This window comes from Bos indicus x Bos taurus, chromosome 11, assembly GCF_003369695.1.
Source record: "Bos indicus x Bos taurus breed Angus x Brahman F1 hybrid chromosome 11, Bos_hybrid_MaternalHap_v2.0, whole genome shotgun sequence".
NCBI lineage: Eukaryota > Metazoa > Chordata > Mammalia > Artiodactyla > Bovidae > Bos > Bos indicus x Bos taurus.
Genome location: NC_040086.1, coordinates 99390398 through 99408467, shown reverse-complemented (window position 1 = coordinate 99408467; position 18070 = coordinate 99390398). Strand labels below are relative to the sequence as shown.

General features: G+C 40.9%; 1 protein-coding gene across 20 annotated transcripts in view; it reads left to right on the top strand.

The window, feature by feature from the left end:
• Positions 1-18070, top strand: part of FNBP1 (formin binding protein 1) — a 135543-nt gene that overhangs the window by 104219 nt on the left and 13254 nt on the right. For 4 of the 20 annotated variants that reach the window (XM_027556558.1, XM_027556557.1, XM_027556556.1 and 1 more), the window contains exons 8-13: positions 716-862; positions 2852-3049; positions 4002-4184; positions 7105-7188; positions 9970-9984; positions 13844-13953. In XM_027556558.1, coding sequence (XP_027412359.1) covers positions 716-862; positions 2852-3049; positions 4002-4184; positions 7105-7188; positions 9970-9984; positions 13844-13953 — 737 coding nt within the window. The remainder of the gene's footprint in view (positions 1-715; positions 863-2851; positions 3050-4001; positions 4185-7104; positions 7189-9969; positions 9985-13843; positions 13954-18070) is intronic. The other 16 variants (XM_027556563.1, XM_027556561.1, XM_027556560.1 and 13 more) reach the window with 10 other exon arrangements.

The window sequence follows — 18070 nt, the reverse complement described above, 5'->3', positions numbered from 1 at the left end:
GGTGGGGGGGTTGGGAGGGAGGTTCAAGAAGGAGGAGACAAATGTATACTTATGGCTGATTCACATTGTTGTATGGCAGAAATCAGCACAATATTGTAAAGCAATTATCCTCAATTAAAAAGAAATAAAACAAAAACAAAAAAAAACACCCAACTTGTAGAAGGAAGGTACACTAGTTAATCTCAGCCTGTGTTGGGTCAAGGCAGTTAACCTGGATGCCATGCTTTTGGTAAAGGATGAAACAGTGGCTCAAAGATGGAGGAAATATTTGAAATCCATTAACTGAACTGAACTGAACCAAATGGTATTAATAGTAAAACTACCTGCATTTCAGGTTCTTACTGAAATGGGAATGGAATTGTGTAAAGTGTACATTTAGACAGCCTCACAGTTAGTAAAGTATGTGTCCAGCTGGCTAAAGTAGAAGCACAACAAATTTATGGTTGCTTTAACTCTAACCCTTTTTTATTTGTTTTTGGCCACCTCGAGCGTCATGAAGGAATCTTAGTTCCCTGACCAGGGATCAAACTCCTGCCCACAGTAGTGGAAGGGCAGAGTTTTAACCACTGGACCGCCAGGGAAGTCCCTAACTCGAACCTTTTTGTAGGCCTATTTCCCTCCTAGAGAATTTTTTAGAGGTAACAACGCTGCCAAAAAACAACTTCTTTAAATAGTAGTAAACCAAACTAATTTTATGCAAACTCTAATGTTGCAGAAAATACAAGAGATGGAGGAGAGGAGGATAGTGAGAATGGGAGAATCAGTGAAGACATACGCAGAGCTGGACCGGCAGGTGATTCCTATCATTGGGAAATGCTTGGATGAAATCGTAAAGGCAGCCGAGTCAATTGATCCGAAAAATGTAAGTACTATAGTTTGGACTTAATGTATAACTGTGGTTCCATTATTTCCCTGTCCCTTCCCACAGTGACCATATTCAGTCATCTGAGAGTAGTTGCTTTCAGTGGTCACAAGTACTTTTCAACAATGGCAATACCTTTTCAGAGTTTTTTAAATTCAGCCCTCCGTGTTTTGGATTTAGTGTGGTCCCTGGCGCATTTGGGACTGTGGATGTTAGTATAAGTTTTGTTGTCACTGTTTAGTCACTAAGTCGTGTTTGACTCTTTTGCATCCCCAAGGACTGTAGCCCCCCATGTTCCTCTGTCCTTGAGATTTCTCAGGCAAGAATACTGGAGTGGGTTGCCATTTCCTTCTCCAGGGGATCTTCCTGACCCAGGGACTGAACCACGTCTCCTGCTTGGCAGGTAGATTCTTTACTGCTAAGCCACCAGAGAAGCCTGAGAGGGTAGGTTTAGGTTCATGTAACCATGACAAGAGAGTGTCTTAAGAGTTTGTTTTTCCTCCCACATGAAGATGTCTGCCAGGCAGAGCGTCCAACCACGGTGTGGGCAAATGATCTGCAAATCCTCAGGAATTCAGGCTTCTCCTAGTTCACAACTTTTGATGATATGACTTTCAAACTCAACATGGCTTCCATAGCTCCAGCCATCACATCCAAATTCCATAAAGCATTATATAGAGAAGAGTCCACACTATCTATTTAAAGAAGCTTTCTAAAATTGCTCACTGTGCTTCTGCCTACATCTCAGAGATCTCAGAAGTCAAAACTTAGTCCTGGGGCCACTTCCTGCTGTACAGAAGGCTGGAGAGTGAAGCTTTTTTGCTGGGTGGCCGTGTGCTCAGCTTAACATCAGGGTTCTTATTACTCAGAAGGAAGGATGATTGGCTCTTACAAGACAACTGACATCTATGGCACACCTACAAATTCCATGTTAGCTAAAATAGCTACAACAAATTAAAATGTGGGCTCATGGTAGAAAGTTGAGATCTTTCCAAATTGTCTTCTCTAATAGATTTTTCTTTTTTAATCAGATATCATTGAGTTAGAATTTTATTACAAGTCACAGGTGCTTTTGTAATACTTTAACTGTACATCTATCTATCTTGGACACGATGGTTGTCATTTCCTTACCCATTGGTCTTCATCATCTGACCCCGAAAAGACTCTGAACTCAAAGTTCCTAGCAGGGGGACACCACAGAGTAGGCAGTCAGTTCCCTCATTTATTCAGCTAATAATTATTCTATCATTATCATCAGGCATCATCCAGGTGCTAGGGATGCAGTGGAGGAAAAACAGAAGGGAGCTTACATTCTAGTGAACAAATATATATATAAAGGAAAATATTCGATAAATTTTTGAACCACAGTGAACCAAAGAAATTGGAGGGAGCATCTTTTTTTGCCTTGACTTTGTGTATGCCAAATTGCTTTAAGACCTTCTGATGAGAATCAGTTTATATATTATTGCATTTTTCAAGGGAAGGGCTTCCTAGGTGTCTCAGTGGTAAAGAATCTGCCTGCCAAGCAGGAAATGCAGATTGGACCCCTGCATCAGGAAGATCCCTTGGAGAAGGAAATGGCAACCCACTCCAGTACTCTTGCCTAGAAAATCCCATGGACAGAGGAGCCTGGAGGGCTGCAGTCCATGGGGTTGCAAAGAGTCAGACATAACTTAGTAACTAAGCAACAACAATTTTTCAAGGGAATTGCATAATAAATGACCCAATTTTTCTGCTTTTTGGCAAAGTTGTTCTTAATATTCATTTCTCTAAATATAGAAAAGTAGTTATTAAAATTATCTTGAAATCTCAACTACATGTATAGCTTTACAAGTTATTCTTTCAAATGATAAAAATATTACTAGAAAAAAATTTGTTACTCAGTATAACTTCCTTAGAATGTCATCTGTGTGAGGGCATCATAGTTCAGTGTGTGGAAAGTATTTACATAGATTGGAACATATTTGTGTGTGATGGGTATCATTGCAGGATTCACAGCTGGTCGTAGAAGCTTATAAGTCTGGGTTCGAGCCTCCAGGAGACATTGAATTTGAGGATTACACTCAGCCTATGAAACGCACTGTGTCAGATAACAGCCTTTCAAATTCCAGAGGAGAAGGCAAATCAGAGCTCAAATTTGGTGGCAAATCCAAAGGAAAGTTATGGCCATTCATCAAAAAAAATAAGGTACTGATGACTGGACCCAGTGTGATATGAGTGTTACAAGGTGTGGAGATGTTCACTCTGTCTTTTAGTCTTTAAAGGAATGAAGATTTTTAAGCTCGTAGTTTCAGAATGCAAACAGAAGGCTAGTGTGCTGTTTTGTTTTAAGGCAATCTCTCTCTTCGGTGGTGGTACCTTGGCCATGGCCATTTGTCTTATTTCAGATGCACTTATCACCTGCACCGTGTCACCCACACTAACAGACTACTGACCTCTGGCCGTTTCGCATCACGCTTTTCACTCCTAAGTCTCCTAGATTGCTGGTTACCTGGGCTGAGAGAAGGGACGTTGTGCCACATTTCTATAACCATGTATCAGCATCTCTAATCGAAATGGTTTCCATGGATTAACAACTTGGTTTTGAGCTCATGTTAACATATGTATCCATGAACATTTTTTATTTTCTTTCTAGAGTGTGATACGTAGGTGCATGACAGCATTAACCTGGGCATAAAGTGGGTGATCGAGGCGACACGAACCGCTTTAACCTTAGAATAATTTAAAATTTCTTTTTAAGACTGTCTTGCTGTTTTCACAACCTTAGCATTTAAGGACTTTCATTTTCTCCCATCCAGCTGTGTTAGTCTAGGTGGCCTAGAAGTATTTACCCTTCTGGCTTAGACTGGGTTAGGGTACCTAGTTAGAACGGTAGTTTGCATGTCAAAGTCTGCATGAGCTTCTTGTCAGATATTTCTTGCTCTTCTTCTGTTGCTTTACTTACTAAAACTCCCACTTTCACCATATTCTCCATTTAACATGTCCTTCCATGTTTTCCTTTGGACCATGGCCTAAATTTTTAATTGTTTGTGTTTGACTTGCTTTGGATTTCAAATATTATTTGATGCTTATTTTTGTTTTGTGTCTTATCTTCTTGTTTCTGATTTTTTACTGTCACCGCTCCATCTCTTACACGTAGCTTATGTCCCTTTTAACATCCCCCCATCAGCCTCCCCCACCTCCCCCTGCCTCTGCCTCACCCTCTGCTGTTCCCAACGGCCCCCAGTCTCCCAAGCAGCAAAAGGAACCCCTCTCCCATCGCTTCAACGAGTTCATGACCTCCAAACCCAAAATCCACTGCTTCAGGAGTCTAAAGCGTGGGGTAAGTTCTCCTCTCAAGTCCTGTCTCTCTGGTGCGCTTTGGTTGCGTGTTTTGTTCCGCATAACTTAATTTTGTTTGTGAATGACTCCATTGTGTTTTCCCATAACATAAAACAATAAGAACCTATGATTCATTATAGCCGGAAAGAAGAGCCACAGAGAGCACAGAGAGAGCAAAAAAAAAAAAAAAAAAGAAAAAGAAAAAGGAAGGAAGCAGGATGGATGGAAGGAGAGAGAGGGGAAGCCAGCCAGCCAGAGTTCTTTTTTGTCTCTAATCCATTTTGGTGGGACCTTGCTTCATTTCCTTTCTGAAATATCTAAGTCATTAATATTTTACCTTGATCTAACTAAAAAAAGAAAACTTAAATTCGGTTTCTAAAGCTAGCAACATTTGAAGAGGTGAAAATCACTGCATAGTCAGAAAATATTTGCTTAATAATTACTGAAACAGTGTATAAAGAGGGTACTTCTCTCTGAGCTATGCCTCCAGGTCTGCAGGGAAATGGTATGGGTTACAGGGGTTTCTTTAGCTGTTTTCAGTGAATTTACAAGATGTTGATCAGATATCTGGGAACAGATCTGACTGCATAAGAGCTAGTGCAGTACGTATCTTGAAAGGGTGACGTAACAGCAGCTGACATGTCCTTTGCCAGACTCTGTTTTACGTGCTTATTTAATTCTGTCAACCACCCTATGAACCTAGGTACTAAGATTTCTTTATTTTACTGATAAGCAAACTGGTACCTACAGAGATGAAGCTAGGAAGATATATAGCCGGGATTTAAAGCCAGAGAACCTGTTTATGATCTGAGAGTCTATGTGTTCACACTCAAGAAGAACCTGTTTTATTCTGACTGACTCAGTTTTGCCGTCCTAATTAAGATCGCGTGTGCTTAAGCCACAGGGTTTTATGGAATTGATCAGCAGCCCAAAGCAGATACCAGTTTGGTTTTTCAGAAAAAAATTGGAACAAGGTCATTCATTTGTAGCCACCTGAATAAACCTAAATGGTCAGTCTAAGCCATCTCAAAACACTCTTTATAATGAATAATGGGTAAACAAACATTAAACACATATGTGGTAAGGTTTTCTTTTATTCTGGTCTGTGAGAGTTACAATATGGTTGTAGTGGAGATATGTTCCTTGTAACAAATTTTTTCTTTTCTTTTCCTCTGTGTATAAAAGATGTTTAAAAAAAATAGCTACATTGTTACCTTTTAAAATAAGGGGCAAAACCCTCATTTTTTAATATGCTGATTGCTTTGGTAATGAAATCTGAGTTTTCTGCAAAGAGTATAGTTGGTGGAATTATCCTGTTTTAAGGTTACCCAGCATATCAGGGTAAGAATTCAAATTTAATTTCCTGAAGATTTCAAAAGCGCCTTTGTCAGAAGGCAGAACATAGCTTCAGCAGTGGATGGTGGCTCATGTTGAACTCTATAATTAGATCTCCATTATGCTGGCTTTTAGAATTAATTCTCCATCCATCTCAGCTCCTTGTTCATGGGAGAATCTCCAACAGATGACTATAGGTCGCTATACTAGACTATCAACTAGGAAGCTTTACATTAACTGTAAAACAGTTACCCCACCTCTGCTGCTTCCAAAACCTTTACAGAGCACTCATTTATTATATTTATAAAAATATGTCTGCATTGTCTTTTGTAATCTCATAATGAAAAATGTCGAATATTCATGGTTTTTCACTGTTTGTATATGTATCTATCCCATTCTTCCGTCAACATCACAATCTTGGTGGCAAATGGTTTCTGAAGCATGTTTCATGTGTTCTCTAAATGTTTAGGAAGAGACCAAGAATGTCAGTAATCAATAAGCATAAGAAAAGATGGCTAGGAAAAAAATAAACACTTGAAAACAAAAACAGTGAAGTGAGAAATGGGTTATTTTGATAAATTAAAGGAACGCCCTTCTCTTTAAAAAAAAAAAAAACATAATTAGCAAAATAAATTTTATTTCTTACACCTCAAATCTGTGCTCAGCAAACCTCTATCTTTAAAAGAAACTTCCCAAACGGTGAGTGTGTTTTTGAGAATAAACACACACACACATGAGGCATCAGTAAATAAGTATGAACATATTTTTACTTCTCTCATTTTTAGTTGATCTGTTTTTAGGGTCAGATTTGATGTGCTTTTCTTCAGGAAATAGCAGTGCGAAAAAAGAAAAGGAAATGCATCATAGAAGTAAGATAAGGAAGTTTAAAAAAAATCTGAAGTTTGGGGAAATAAATTTGATTTTAAAGCAATTTCAAAACAGAAGGTACGTGGTTTACAGGATCCCTAACTAAAATGATACAGTCCTCACTAGTATTTCATTTATTCCACTTTTTAAGATTATTGCACCAAAGACAGGGAAAGGCTTCTAGGAGAATAACAAATCTGTGACTTTAATGTGTCTTTTATGGTGCTGTGCAGCTTTCTGATCTAGATTTTAATCATTTGTTTCTGATTATCAGAATGTGTAAATGCAATGCAAATATTTTGTCACAACTGATTTTGTTTCTGAATAAGTAGGATAAAATATTTTTTGTTGTAAATCATTCACATTTGTAAGAAAATGTCTCATTGAACATCTTTAAAGATTGGCATGCCACCATTATTAACCACTATTTCATCTTTATGTAAGTTAAAGAAAAATGAAGCAAGATTGTGTGTTCTCAGTTTGCAGTCTACAAAGTGTGACTTTACTGTCGTAAGATTTCCTGATCTGAGTAAGGGCCTTCTAAATCTAAAATATGGACCTATCTCCCCCCTCCCCACACTTTAGAGTTCATTGTATGGAAAAATACCATCAACATTGATCAAAAGATTTTGAAAATCCCTACCAATTGTTTGTCAGATGTTACAATCTTCTGGTTAATTTCATTTGATTTACTTTGTTCTCTTGCTGATTATTGGCAGACTCAGGCTCTCTGTTTTCACAAAGAACTCATGAAGAGGACGATAGGGAAACCCACGTATGCTTTTGAAGCTAGGGACTATGTTGTAAGTTTACCTGTGACGGCCAGGTCGTGCGGTCACGGCACAGGCACTAACCCCTGTGACAGCATCAAGACTGGGGACCCAGGTGCTCTCTGACCCAGACAGCGGGAGAAGCCTCCTTGTACCCACCCAACCACAGGCTTCTTCATCCCGGAAAGTTGCATGGAAAAAGGGGCCGAACTTTCCAATAACAAGCTTCCTAAAAACGTCAGCGAGCCGAGCTTGTGTTTCTCCCCTTTGCGTGGATTGGGACTGCTGTCTGAGCTGGTGTCACTGAGTGTGATTTTACGGCAGAATCTCACCCCTAAAACTTCGCTGGTCACGGGAGAATGGCAGTCTCGCAGACGGCCGTGTGTGGCTCCCTAACCCACATGCACATCTGAAACAGATGGGTCCATAAAGGACAACCAAAAAAAAAAATCAGCGAAGCCTGAGCAAGGTCACAGAGCAGTGAAATGACCTTCCATGGACCTTAGACCACAGACACTTACATATTCGTGTTCACTGTCCCCTTTCTCTGTACTTGAGGTTAGTACCTGTGACGGCCCAATAACACATGGACCCGCCAGCTCTGTGTGCCCTCATGTGTTATTGACACTCGTGGCTCCCCAGGCTCCATAATCGTTGCCTGAAACTGACAGCTTTTTAGTACTTCAGGTGTCGCGCAGCGCACTTAATGCAGCCTTTCAAAGTATTCTCTTGGCAGGTGATTCAGTTTCTAATTTAAAAGGATCTAACTGGCTGGCTTGCAACTTAAGATGGAAAACCAGTTTACAGTCATTAAAAAGATTATACTGATGGCACTTCTTGTAGATTATCCATCACCTGTCCACTTCAGAAAATTGGATTTGAGAATGCAATATTGCCTATTTCTATTGGGATCTGTTCTCAATCCTAATGACTTATTTTTATTATGAAGTGGTAATAGTCCTGTGCTATTAGTCTTGATGTTAGAATTCTGTTTTTGGAATGGCTAAGAAAAAAATATATTACTTTAAAAATAAATAAAATTTTAAATATATATATATATATATATTACCTTAAGCCATGGAAGTAGCCGAATAGACAGCAGGTAGAGTGCCGAGTTCAAATTAGCAACATTTACACGGTAATGTGTGAGGAAATGTTTATATACGGTCGTCTGCTTTGCAAGAAAGATATTTGCAAGGTTTTCTGCTGTGCACCAAAAGCGTTGTCTGTAAAAAACTCAAATTGTGATAAACAGATCTGTGCTAAAATTTACAGGAGGGGCTCAAGGCATTATATAGATTGCCTACCTGGACAGCGATCACAAATACGACAGTTTGCATCTTTTCTTCCCAAAACTTTGTCTTGCTATGCCTTTCCTTAAAAGTATTTTTCCCCCAGAGGGAAAATTTCTTTAAAAGCTTAATGTCTATTCACAATGAAGTATCAACTTTGAGTTAATCTGAATAATAAGATTTTTTAAATCTAGTTAAGGAATTTTTAACACCCTGTTCCCTCCCAATTTAAAACCAAAGGGCCCTGGGGACTTCCTCGTGGTCCAGTGGCTAAGACTCTGCATTCCCAATGCAGGGGGCCGAGGTTTGATCCCTGGTCTGGGAACTAGATCCCACATGGAGCAACTAAGAGTTTACTTGCCAAAACTAGAGATCCCATGTGCCCCAACTAAGACTGGGTGCAGCCAGATAAATAAATATCCAAGTAAGTAAATAAATTCAAGAGGCACTTTCTCTGCCACTCTATCTCCAATGTGTTTTTGGATCCTCCTACCAATTGCCTGAACTTTTAGGATTACAACAGCCGAGTAAATATGCACCAAACTCTCAAAATACTGCTTTATTGCCAAAAAGCACGTCTCACCTATCACTGAAGAACCAGTGTTTCTTTTCCTAATTTTGAGATGCCTTTTAATCTGGTTTTGGATCCAGTAATCGGTATAGTTTTGCCAACCTCCAGGCCTAGCAGAATTGCAAACTGCTGTGTCCTGGCAATTAACAGGAAATCCACAGCGAGGAGTAAGTACCCCTCAGTAGTTACGACAGTTGGCTGTTTCCTAGAGGTCACTTGCAAGAGCAGCAACTTCTGTTAACTCCCCAGGTGCTATGGAACCTCTGTGGGTGGGGCCCCCAGTTCAATAGAAAGCTCCAGAAGACACCTTCTGTATAGCAGGAAGTGCCTGCAGTACACAGGTAGGAGAGAGCATCCATCTCCAACCTGGTGCTGAGAGGCTTCCTGGTTCCTGCAGGTCGGGTTTCAGAGCATCTTCCAGTCCTTGGTTCCCATTTACCGATTTGAGACTTTGCCTTAGTCCTTTAGGAAATGCCAGTGTTCAGATGTATTAGAGCCCCTTAAGATAAAAATATTACTGATATGTTGTGGAATTCATTGCTTTCCCAACTCTGCCAGTCTGTGGGAAACTTTCCATGGAAAATTTGGTGAACAAAAGTTTCTGTGATCATTTCCATCTTTTATCATCATGACATGTCACCGACTGCAAACTCTTACTAATTTATACTCAGGCTGACATGACCAATCCAGAAGAGTAAGCCGAAGCTCTCCTTTCCTATCTTTATACTTTGCTCTGGCAACATGGCCACTAAAGAAAGGTTTGGGTAGATTGGCCCCTCTTGGGAATTTCGGCACAGATCTGCTACAAGCCATGTTCACAAAGCGCCAGGTTGAATTTATGTGTTATGTTAATTCAGTGGAACGGACCAAGTTCCTCTTCTTCTCATGTGTTGTTGTTTCTCTCTCTCTCTCTCTTTTTTTCCCTGTTACCCCTTCGATTTTTACGCGAAGCTTTCTCTCAAGCTGGTAAGCACAATTACCCCATGCATGTCCTGAATCTACTCAGGCCTTTCAGTGTACATTCTGTGGGTGCTGTGCCTCGTGCAACCTATCTTCACAGTTAACTGTCGATGTGTGTTTCCCTTGTGTGTGGCTTTGTTGGTGTTTCCTTATTAGATCTCTGGAATATGAAGGTCCAGAGTCTAACAGAGGTGATCATAATCTTTCCCCATTAAGAAAATTAACGCTTAACTCATGATTTGGTTTTCTTTACCACTGGAGTCTTAAGAGGATGACAGATGACAGATGTTGATAAGCTTTATTTAAATATGAACATAAACATAAATACTAAATATGAGGAAGTTTATGTATCGAATCATTCTAAATGAAAGCAAATTGAATAGCTGAAAGTTGCTCCTCTCCAGGAGCCACAGAAGCAGATGACAATCACTGGGGACCTGAGGGAGGCATGCAGGAATGATGCTGGGCTCAGACTCAGGTCTAAGGCACCTTCGAGAATTGAAGGTCATGAAACTTTTAAGTTGCTCCGTAAATACATTGGTGCCTTGTGCGTAGCTGATTCAAGAAATCAAAGACAATTTTATGGACAATGAAAAGAGCCTCCTAAGCCTTTCTAAAATGATTTCTTTAGTGTTCGGTGTTTTCTACTTTTAATTTCATAGCCCTAGTAAATAGTCAAGCTAATCATTAAATCTATTAAAAGAAACCCTTAACCACATAACCCATACTGTTCTTCGGATATGTGTAAGTTATATAATAAGCTCAAACACCACAGCTGAGAGTATCCTGAAGTCACGGACAGGATGAACTTGACAGTCCGACCAGGAATAACATCAGCATTTTACGCACTGTTATTGAGAATATAGGACAGTATTTATGGTTATCTTTGTAGGTATGTACTATTACATGTTCTTGAGTATATATAAAAGTATATACACAATTTTTTCGACCTGACCTGGTATTTGACAACTGATCCAGCCCTAAAGAGAAAGAATTTTTTATTAAATGGAACATTTCTTAGAGGGTAAAATAAAATCCTGAGAAGAGTTCTCGATTAAGGTGTCTACAAGAAGGAAAGATCTAGATGTTTAAATGAACATCAGTATGAATTTGGGAGACAGTGGGTCAATTAACTGGGAATCTGTCAGATGCCAGGGCTTCTTTTTCGCCCTTTATTTGTTCTTTTGCTGAGGTGCTGGCAGCAAAAGATAATATTATCAGACAGTCTTTCTGTTTGAGATATTGTTGCTTGATACCCTCACTTTGAAGCCGATAAAGAAGTTACACAAAGATAGGGTGGGTGTAAAAATTATAAATCTCAAGAAGCAGCTCATGTCAAGCGAGCAAGTGTTTGATTCCGATAGCAAGTAAAACAAGATCTCCTTAGAGTCACAGCCATTGAAAATATACATACGTGCCTGCGGCCTGTCTTCCAAACCCTGGTAGGGCCAGTCTCTTTGAGGCCCCTCCAAAGAGTTCAGAAAATCTACTCCAACTCGAAGGCAGAAATAAAAATTCTTTCATGGCAAAATAAATCATAGGTTAGAGTATTGTTTGAAAGAATTCAAGCTTCAAAAGGTGAATACGACAAAGTGAACTTTTGAAGGTACTGTCCAGAGACCTGAGTGTCTTTGGATCTAGAGGAACTGTTGACCTGAATCTCCCATGTAACTAAAATGTTTAAATTTAGTTCCATAATTGCACTGGGCACATTTCAAGGGCTCAGCAGCCACGTGCGGCTACCAGGTCGGATGGTGTGGACGTGTGAAAACATTTCCATCATTGTAGAAAGGTCTTTGGGTCTCACAGCACATAGTGAGGCTCAGAGCATCTGAATGAATGAACGTCGACCACTTACTAGCTTTCCTGCCTTCGGAAGCAGTGCGTCTTCCACTGTTTTGTCACAGTCTAGCATTAAAACACGGAGAAGGCAATGGCACTCCACTCCAGTACTCTTGCCTGGAAAATCCCATGGATGGAGGAGCCTAGTAGGCTGCAGTCCATGGGGTCGCTAAGAGTCGGGCACAACTGAGCGACTTCACTTTCACTTTTCACTTTCATGCATTGGAGAAGGAAATGGCAACCCACTCCAGTGTTCTTGCCTGGAGAATCCCAGGGACAGGGGAGCCTGGTGGGCTGCCGTCTATGGGGTCACACAGAGTTGGACACAACTGAAGTGACTTAGCAGCAGCAGCAGCAGCATTAAAACAAAAATGAAAATAAAATCTCCAGTTCCAGAAAACATGCTGATTTAAGTCAATTCAGCATAAGAACAAACTATTGAGCTTTTGGGCTCAGTGACTGAGTTGAGAAAATTGGAAAGCAATTGAGGTTTCAAGTATTATATGGAAAAGGAAAAACAAGCCTGTTTTATTATTATATTGAAGATTAGTTGGCTTCATCTTAGCTTTAGAAGCAAGTCGAGCTTTCTTGGGTTGGCATTAGGGAATAATCACTTCTATTTTGCTTTCACTCAGATCTCGTCCCACTCAAACACGTGCACGAGCCCGCGCGTGCACACACAGTTTTTGAGAATATTAGCTGAAAGGTCTTTGGTGGCCTCAGTGGTGAACTATTTGCTGAATCACAAACTTCCAACCCAGAAGCCTGGCATTTTCTAATAAGCAGCCTAGGAACTTCAGTCACAAGCCCCTGTGTAAGCTGCTTGGCAAACTCAAGCTGATTTTGCAATTACATTATCCAGGTCCCTTCTTTTCCATCCACTCCCAAGCAAGTCTGTCTTGCCTTTTTTTTTTTTTTTTAAGGGATTCTAAAGCAAAATCTCTTTTCAAATTCCCTGGCTTATCCCTGGCTATTGAGCGAATTTCTTTCTTTATGAAAATAGCCTCATTTAAGGAAATGATGCGTAAGCGTGGGTAAAAGTCTGGCAACTCACAGTTGATATTTTCTACTTATAACATATACACAGAGGAAAGAGAGCAGTTGTTTTTGAAAGGGAATCAAGATATCAAAGTATACTTCTTCCAAGACTTCCCTGGCGGTCCAGTGGTTAAGACTCTGCCTTCCAATGCAGGGGGCGTGGGTGCGATCCCTGGTCAGGACACTAAGATCCCACATGCCGTGTAGTACAGCAAAAAAACAAAGTGTAGTTCTTCCGATGAGTTAGAAACAGCTGAGGTTGATTTCAGACATTATGGAAAAGTTGGTTTTGAAACTGGGGGAGTGGGGGCGGGGGTGATTCTCTGCGAATTCTCTGAGATGCTCCTAAAGGTGACAAAAAAGACGTGACGGGACTTTTAGAGGAAGCAGAGGCAAGGAGAGTGGATGGGAGCTGGGGGAGGGTTTTTTCCCTTAATGTCCTTTTCACCCACATTCCTGGAGGAACTAGATGTCCCATCTGCCACTTCACAGGGGTGGAAACTTTTGGCCTCAGGCTCTATGCAGAGACGGGAAGGAATACTCAGCCGGGGTGGGGGTGGGGTGGGGAACAGTGCCATCGACATGAAACAGTTGATGGGGGCACTTACCAGTTTTTTTATTGGAAGAAAACATAAGCCTAAAGCTTCAGTGTTGCCATCGACACTGACAGCGAAGTGCAGACTGTCTCCAGACTAGTTCCTCACTGATTCTCGATGGGGTCAGAAGTATGTCTTCCTGTCTCAGGGGTCCCTTCCTTGTCGGAGGCTGCGGGGCCAGCATGGAAAACGGTTTGCGGGGCCTTTGCAGTTTGCATGCACGGATTTTTGCATCTCAGCTGGGTGTCGTGGGAAGGAGCTTAATTTATTTCATGAAAACACACGCAGACATCTGCATCGCCCTGGTGTCTGGGGAATCTCCCTGCAGGCTTCTCTCGGTGTCTTTTTTTCAAGGAGGCTTTCTGGCTAATTTCTGTTTGTATCTGCAGGGCGCGACACCAGAAGATTTCAGCAACCTCCCACCCGAACAGAGAAGGAAAAAGCTCCAGCAGAAAGTCGATGAATTAAATAAAGAAATCCAAAAGGAAATGGATCAAAGGTAGAGTGGATTGAAACGACTTATTAAGAAATTCGAGTTCAGTTTGGAAAGATGAGAGGCTCTAAATTAGATTTTAATTTAGGTGGTTGTTTTAGCCAGGTGTTTGGTCATAGCTAGTCTACTGGATTCCTTTATTCAAGACAGAGAGGATTCCTGGGCACTTTGCTGGTGGTCCAGTGGCTAAGACTCTGTGCTTCCAATGCAGGGGGCACAGGTTCAACCCCTGGTGGGGAAACTAAGATCACATATTCCCACATGCCACACATCATGGCCAAAATAATAATTATTATTATAAAAATAAGTAAAGACGGGGAGGATTCTTTTAACAAATAGGTATTATTCTAAGTTTGGGGAACAAAATGCATTATGGTTCTCTCTCTCCTTTTTTTTTTTTGGATGTGTTCACTTACTGTAGTAGCACTACATTTACCACGTTGTCACCATGGACTATAAAATCAGGTTAGATAAGAGAATTTCACAAGTACAACGCAACATTCTGTTGTCTGTATGATGTCTGAGCAAACCAGCTTATTCTTAAATCACCTTCCATTATAGGCGATTTATTTGGTTTAATAGTTATGATTTTTATAGAGAAAATAAACATTCTGCACAGGTTTAAAACGCATTTCTCATTTACCTTTGCATTAGCACTTAAAATACACGTTTCTGTTTCTGCTGTTGCTGGCATTCTACAGACCCTGAGGTTGCAAGGAGTCGGATACGACTTAGCGACTGAGCAACAGCAACTCAGTGTTTTGTAATAACCAATAAGGAAAAAGAGTCTGAAAAAAAAAAGTTAGACGTGTATGTATAACTGAATCACTTTGCTGTATACCTGAAACTGACACAACATTGTTAATTGACTACACGTAATTTAAAAAGAGAAAATCCCCCACTTTCTACAGTCTCACTGAGGGACTTCAGTGAGTCATTGAATAATGGAGATTTGGACTTAAAGGATAACCTGAGGGACCTCCCTGGTAGTCCAGTGGCTAAGATGCCGCACTTCCAGTACAGGGGCCGTGGGTTCAATCCCTGGTCAGGGAACTGAGAGCCCACATGTTGTGTGGCATGAAGTCGCCACATGGTAGCCCTACATAGATTCAGTGACATCGAGGGAGTGAGTGACAGTCACTCAGTCGTGTTCAACTCTTTGTGACCCCATGGACTGTGCGGCCCATGGTATTCTCCAGGCCAGAATACTGGAGTGGGTAGCCATTGCCTTCTCCAGGGGATCTTCCCAACCCAGGGATCAAACCCAGGTCTCCCACATTGCAGGCAGATTCTTTACCAGCTGAGCCACCAGGGAAGCCCAAGAATACTGGAGTGTGTAGCCTATCTCTTCTCCAGCGGATCTTCCTGACCCAGGAATTGAATCAGAGTCTCCTGCACTGCAGGCAGATTCTTTACCAGCTGAGCTGCCAGGGAAGCCCAGTGATATTGAAGCTGAGGTTATAATTTAGTTATTCAAAAAATAAACCAAGTTGGCAAGGCAGCCAGTTTAAAAAACCACAGATAAAAAGTGGTTTACATATATATATTTTTAATCCCTGGGAGAGCAACTCCTGAAAAATATATCACTTTATAAACATTGTTTCAGTATGTTAAAAATAAGAACACATATAATGAACTTTGTTCTAGATTTGAATTAAAAATATACTTTGTGAAATAAAAATTTTGTCTTTGTACTTTTTATAACATCTGGGACCATATATAAAAGGTTTATAAATCCATTATAAACCTCATGCTGTTTACTAAGTAAGCAGATATAGTTTGCCTGGAGTAGCAAGTTATGACTCAGATATCTGAAATGCCATTTTATAAGTGATTGACAGACCCTCCCTAATTGTTTGATTTCATGGAGAACAGTTTCTGTCACTTGGGTTGTGACCATGGTATGACCTTTGAACCCCCAGAGCAGCGCTCGCTAGTAATAAAGCAAATCACCTTCACCTTTCACTGCACCTCTGTCTGTTGACCATTTACTGTATGTAAGGGAATATTCTAGGCCTTGAGGATAAAGAATGAACAAAACATCAAAAACCTCTGTTGTGCAACTTACGTTTTACGCAGGACAAACAGAAAATGAAAGGCTTTGAGCAGAGGTGACATGATCTGGAAAAGGTTGGATTTTTGGTTTGTTTTTGTTTAAAATAATCCAAAAAGGCAAGATGGGAGAGAAAAAATATATATAAAATAGGCAGGACAAATCAAAAGCACAAATTAGGGTGGAAGATTGAAAATACCAAGCACACTAGACACCCCAGTTCCAATCTGGTTCCACCTGTTTCATTTGCAAACGTTGGACAAGATTCTTAAGCTCTTGGTAGTTGGGTTTCCTCACCATGAAAAGGGAGTTAATATGCCCGCGTGAAGTGTACCAGGGTACCTCAAGGGCTGAGGACAGTGCCTGGCATATTGTGTTTGTAAAATAAAATGAATCAGTATGTTAAATGTGAACAGACTACATGTTCCAATTAAAAGAGATTTTCAAACTGGACAAAAACCTGAAACTAGCACACCACTTGTGTGCCAGTTACAAAAGACACACCCGCTCATTAGGTGCAGAGAGGTTGAGAGTAAAGAACGGAAAACGACAGACCATGAAGGTGTCAGCTAGAAGGAACCGGGTGTGAGAAGACTGACTCTCAAGCCAAGTAACCGCCCCCCACCCCAAACTATTCAGTTCAAAAGGATCAACTTCAGGGCTTCCCTGGTGGCTCAGTGGTAAAGAATCTGCCTGCCAATGCGGGAGGCATGGGTTCGATCCCTGGTCCAGGAAGATCCCACACTGCATGGGGCAACTACCCCATGCACCACAGCTACTAAGCCTGTGCTCTAGAGCCCATGCTTTGCAGCAAGAGAAGCCACTGCAATGAGAAGCCCACGTGCCGTAACTGGAGAGTAGTCCCCACTCCCTCAACTAGAGAGAAGCCCAGGCGACAGTGGAGACCCAGCTGTGTTGCTGTTTGGTCACTAAGTAGTGTCCCACTCTTCTGCAACTCCTTGGACTGCAGCACGACAGGCTCCTCTGTCCTCCGCTATCTCCCGGAGTTTGCTCAAATTCACGTCCATTGAGTTGATGATGCCATCCAGCCCTCTCCTCCTCAGTCTCCCCCTTCTCCTCCTGCCCTCAATCCTTCCCAGCATCAGGATCTTTTCCAGTGAGTTGACTCTTTGCATCAGGTGGCCAAATTATTGGAGCTTCAGCTTCAGCATCAGTTCTTCCAATGAATATTCAGGATTGATTTCCTTTAGGATTGACTGGCTTGATCTCTTCGCAGTCCAAGGAACTCTCGAGAATCTCCTCCAGCACCACAATTCAAAAGCATCAGTTCTTCAGTGCTCATCCTTCTATACTGTCCAACTCTCATATGACTACTGGAAAAATCGTAACTTTAACTATACGGACCTTTGTTGGCAAAGTGATGTCTCTGCTTTTTAATATGCTGTCTAGGTTTGTCATAGCTTTCCTTCCAGGCAGTAAGCGTCTTTTAATTCCATGGCTGCAGTCACCAGCCACAGTGATTCTGGAGCCCAGGAAAATAAAGGCTGTCACTGCTTCCACTTTTTCCCCTTCTATTTGCCATGAAATGATGCGACCAGCTGCCATGATCTTAGTTTTTTGAATGTTGAGTTTCGAGTCAGCTTTTTCACTCTCCTCTTTCCCCCAATTGTAATTAGTTTTGAATAAAATCTGTTTTTACTGCTTTAGAAAAGGAAAGAATGTAGCTCTAAGTAACACATAGATTAAAGAAGAAATCATCATAGATATTAGAAAATATGTGAAACAGAACTTAACCTTAACACACATTCTCCACCTACATTTGGGGATGTCATTAAAACCAATGCTCACAAAGGGAAATTGACAGCTTTCAATACATATTAGAAACAAATTGAACCAAAGAAGATAGAAAAAAGGAAATAAATACTAAAGGAAAGGGTACCAACTAACGAAATAGAATCACATATTCAACGGAGAGGATGAACAGATCCAAAAGCTGGTTCCTTGAAAAGATTAATAAAAATGATAAACCTCTGGAGAGATCTGGAGGAGAGGAATGGGAGATAATGACTTCAAACACCTCTTTTGAGAAGTTTTACTGAGAAATAGGGC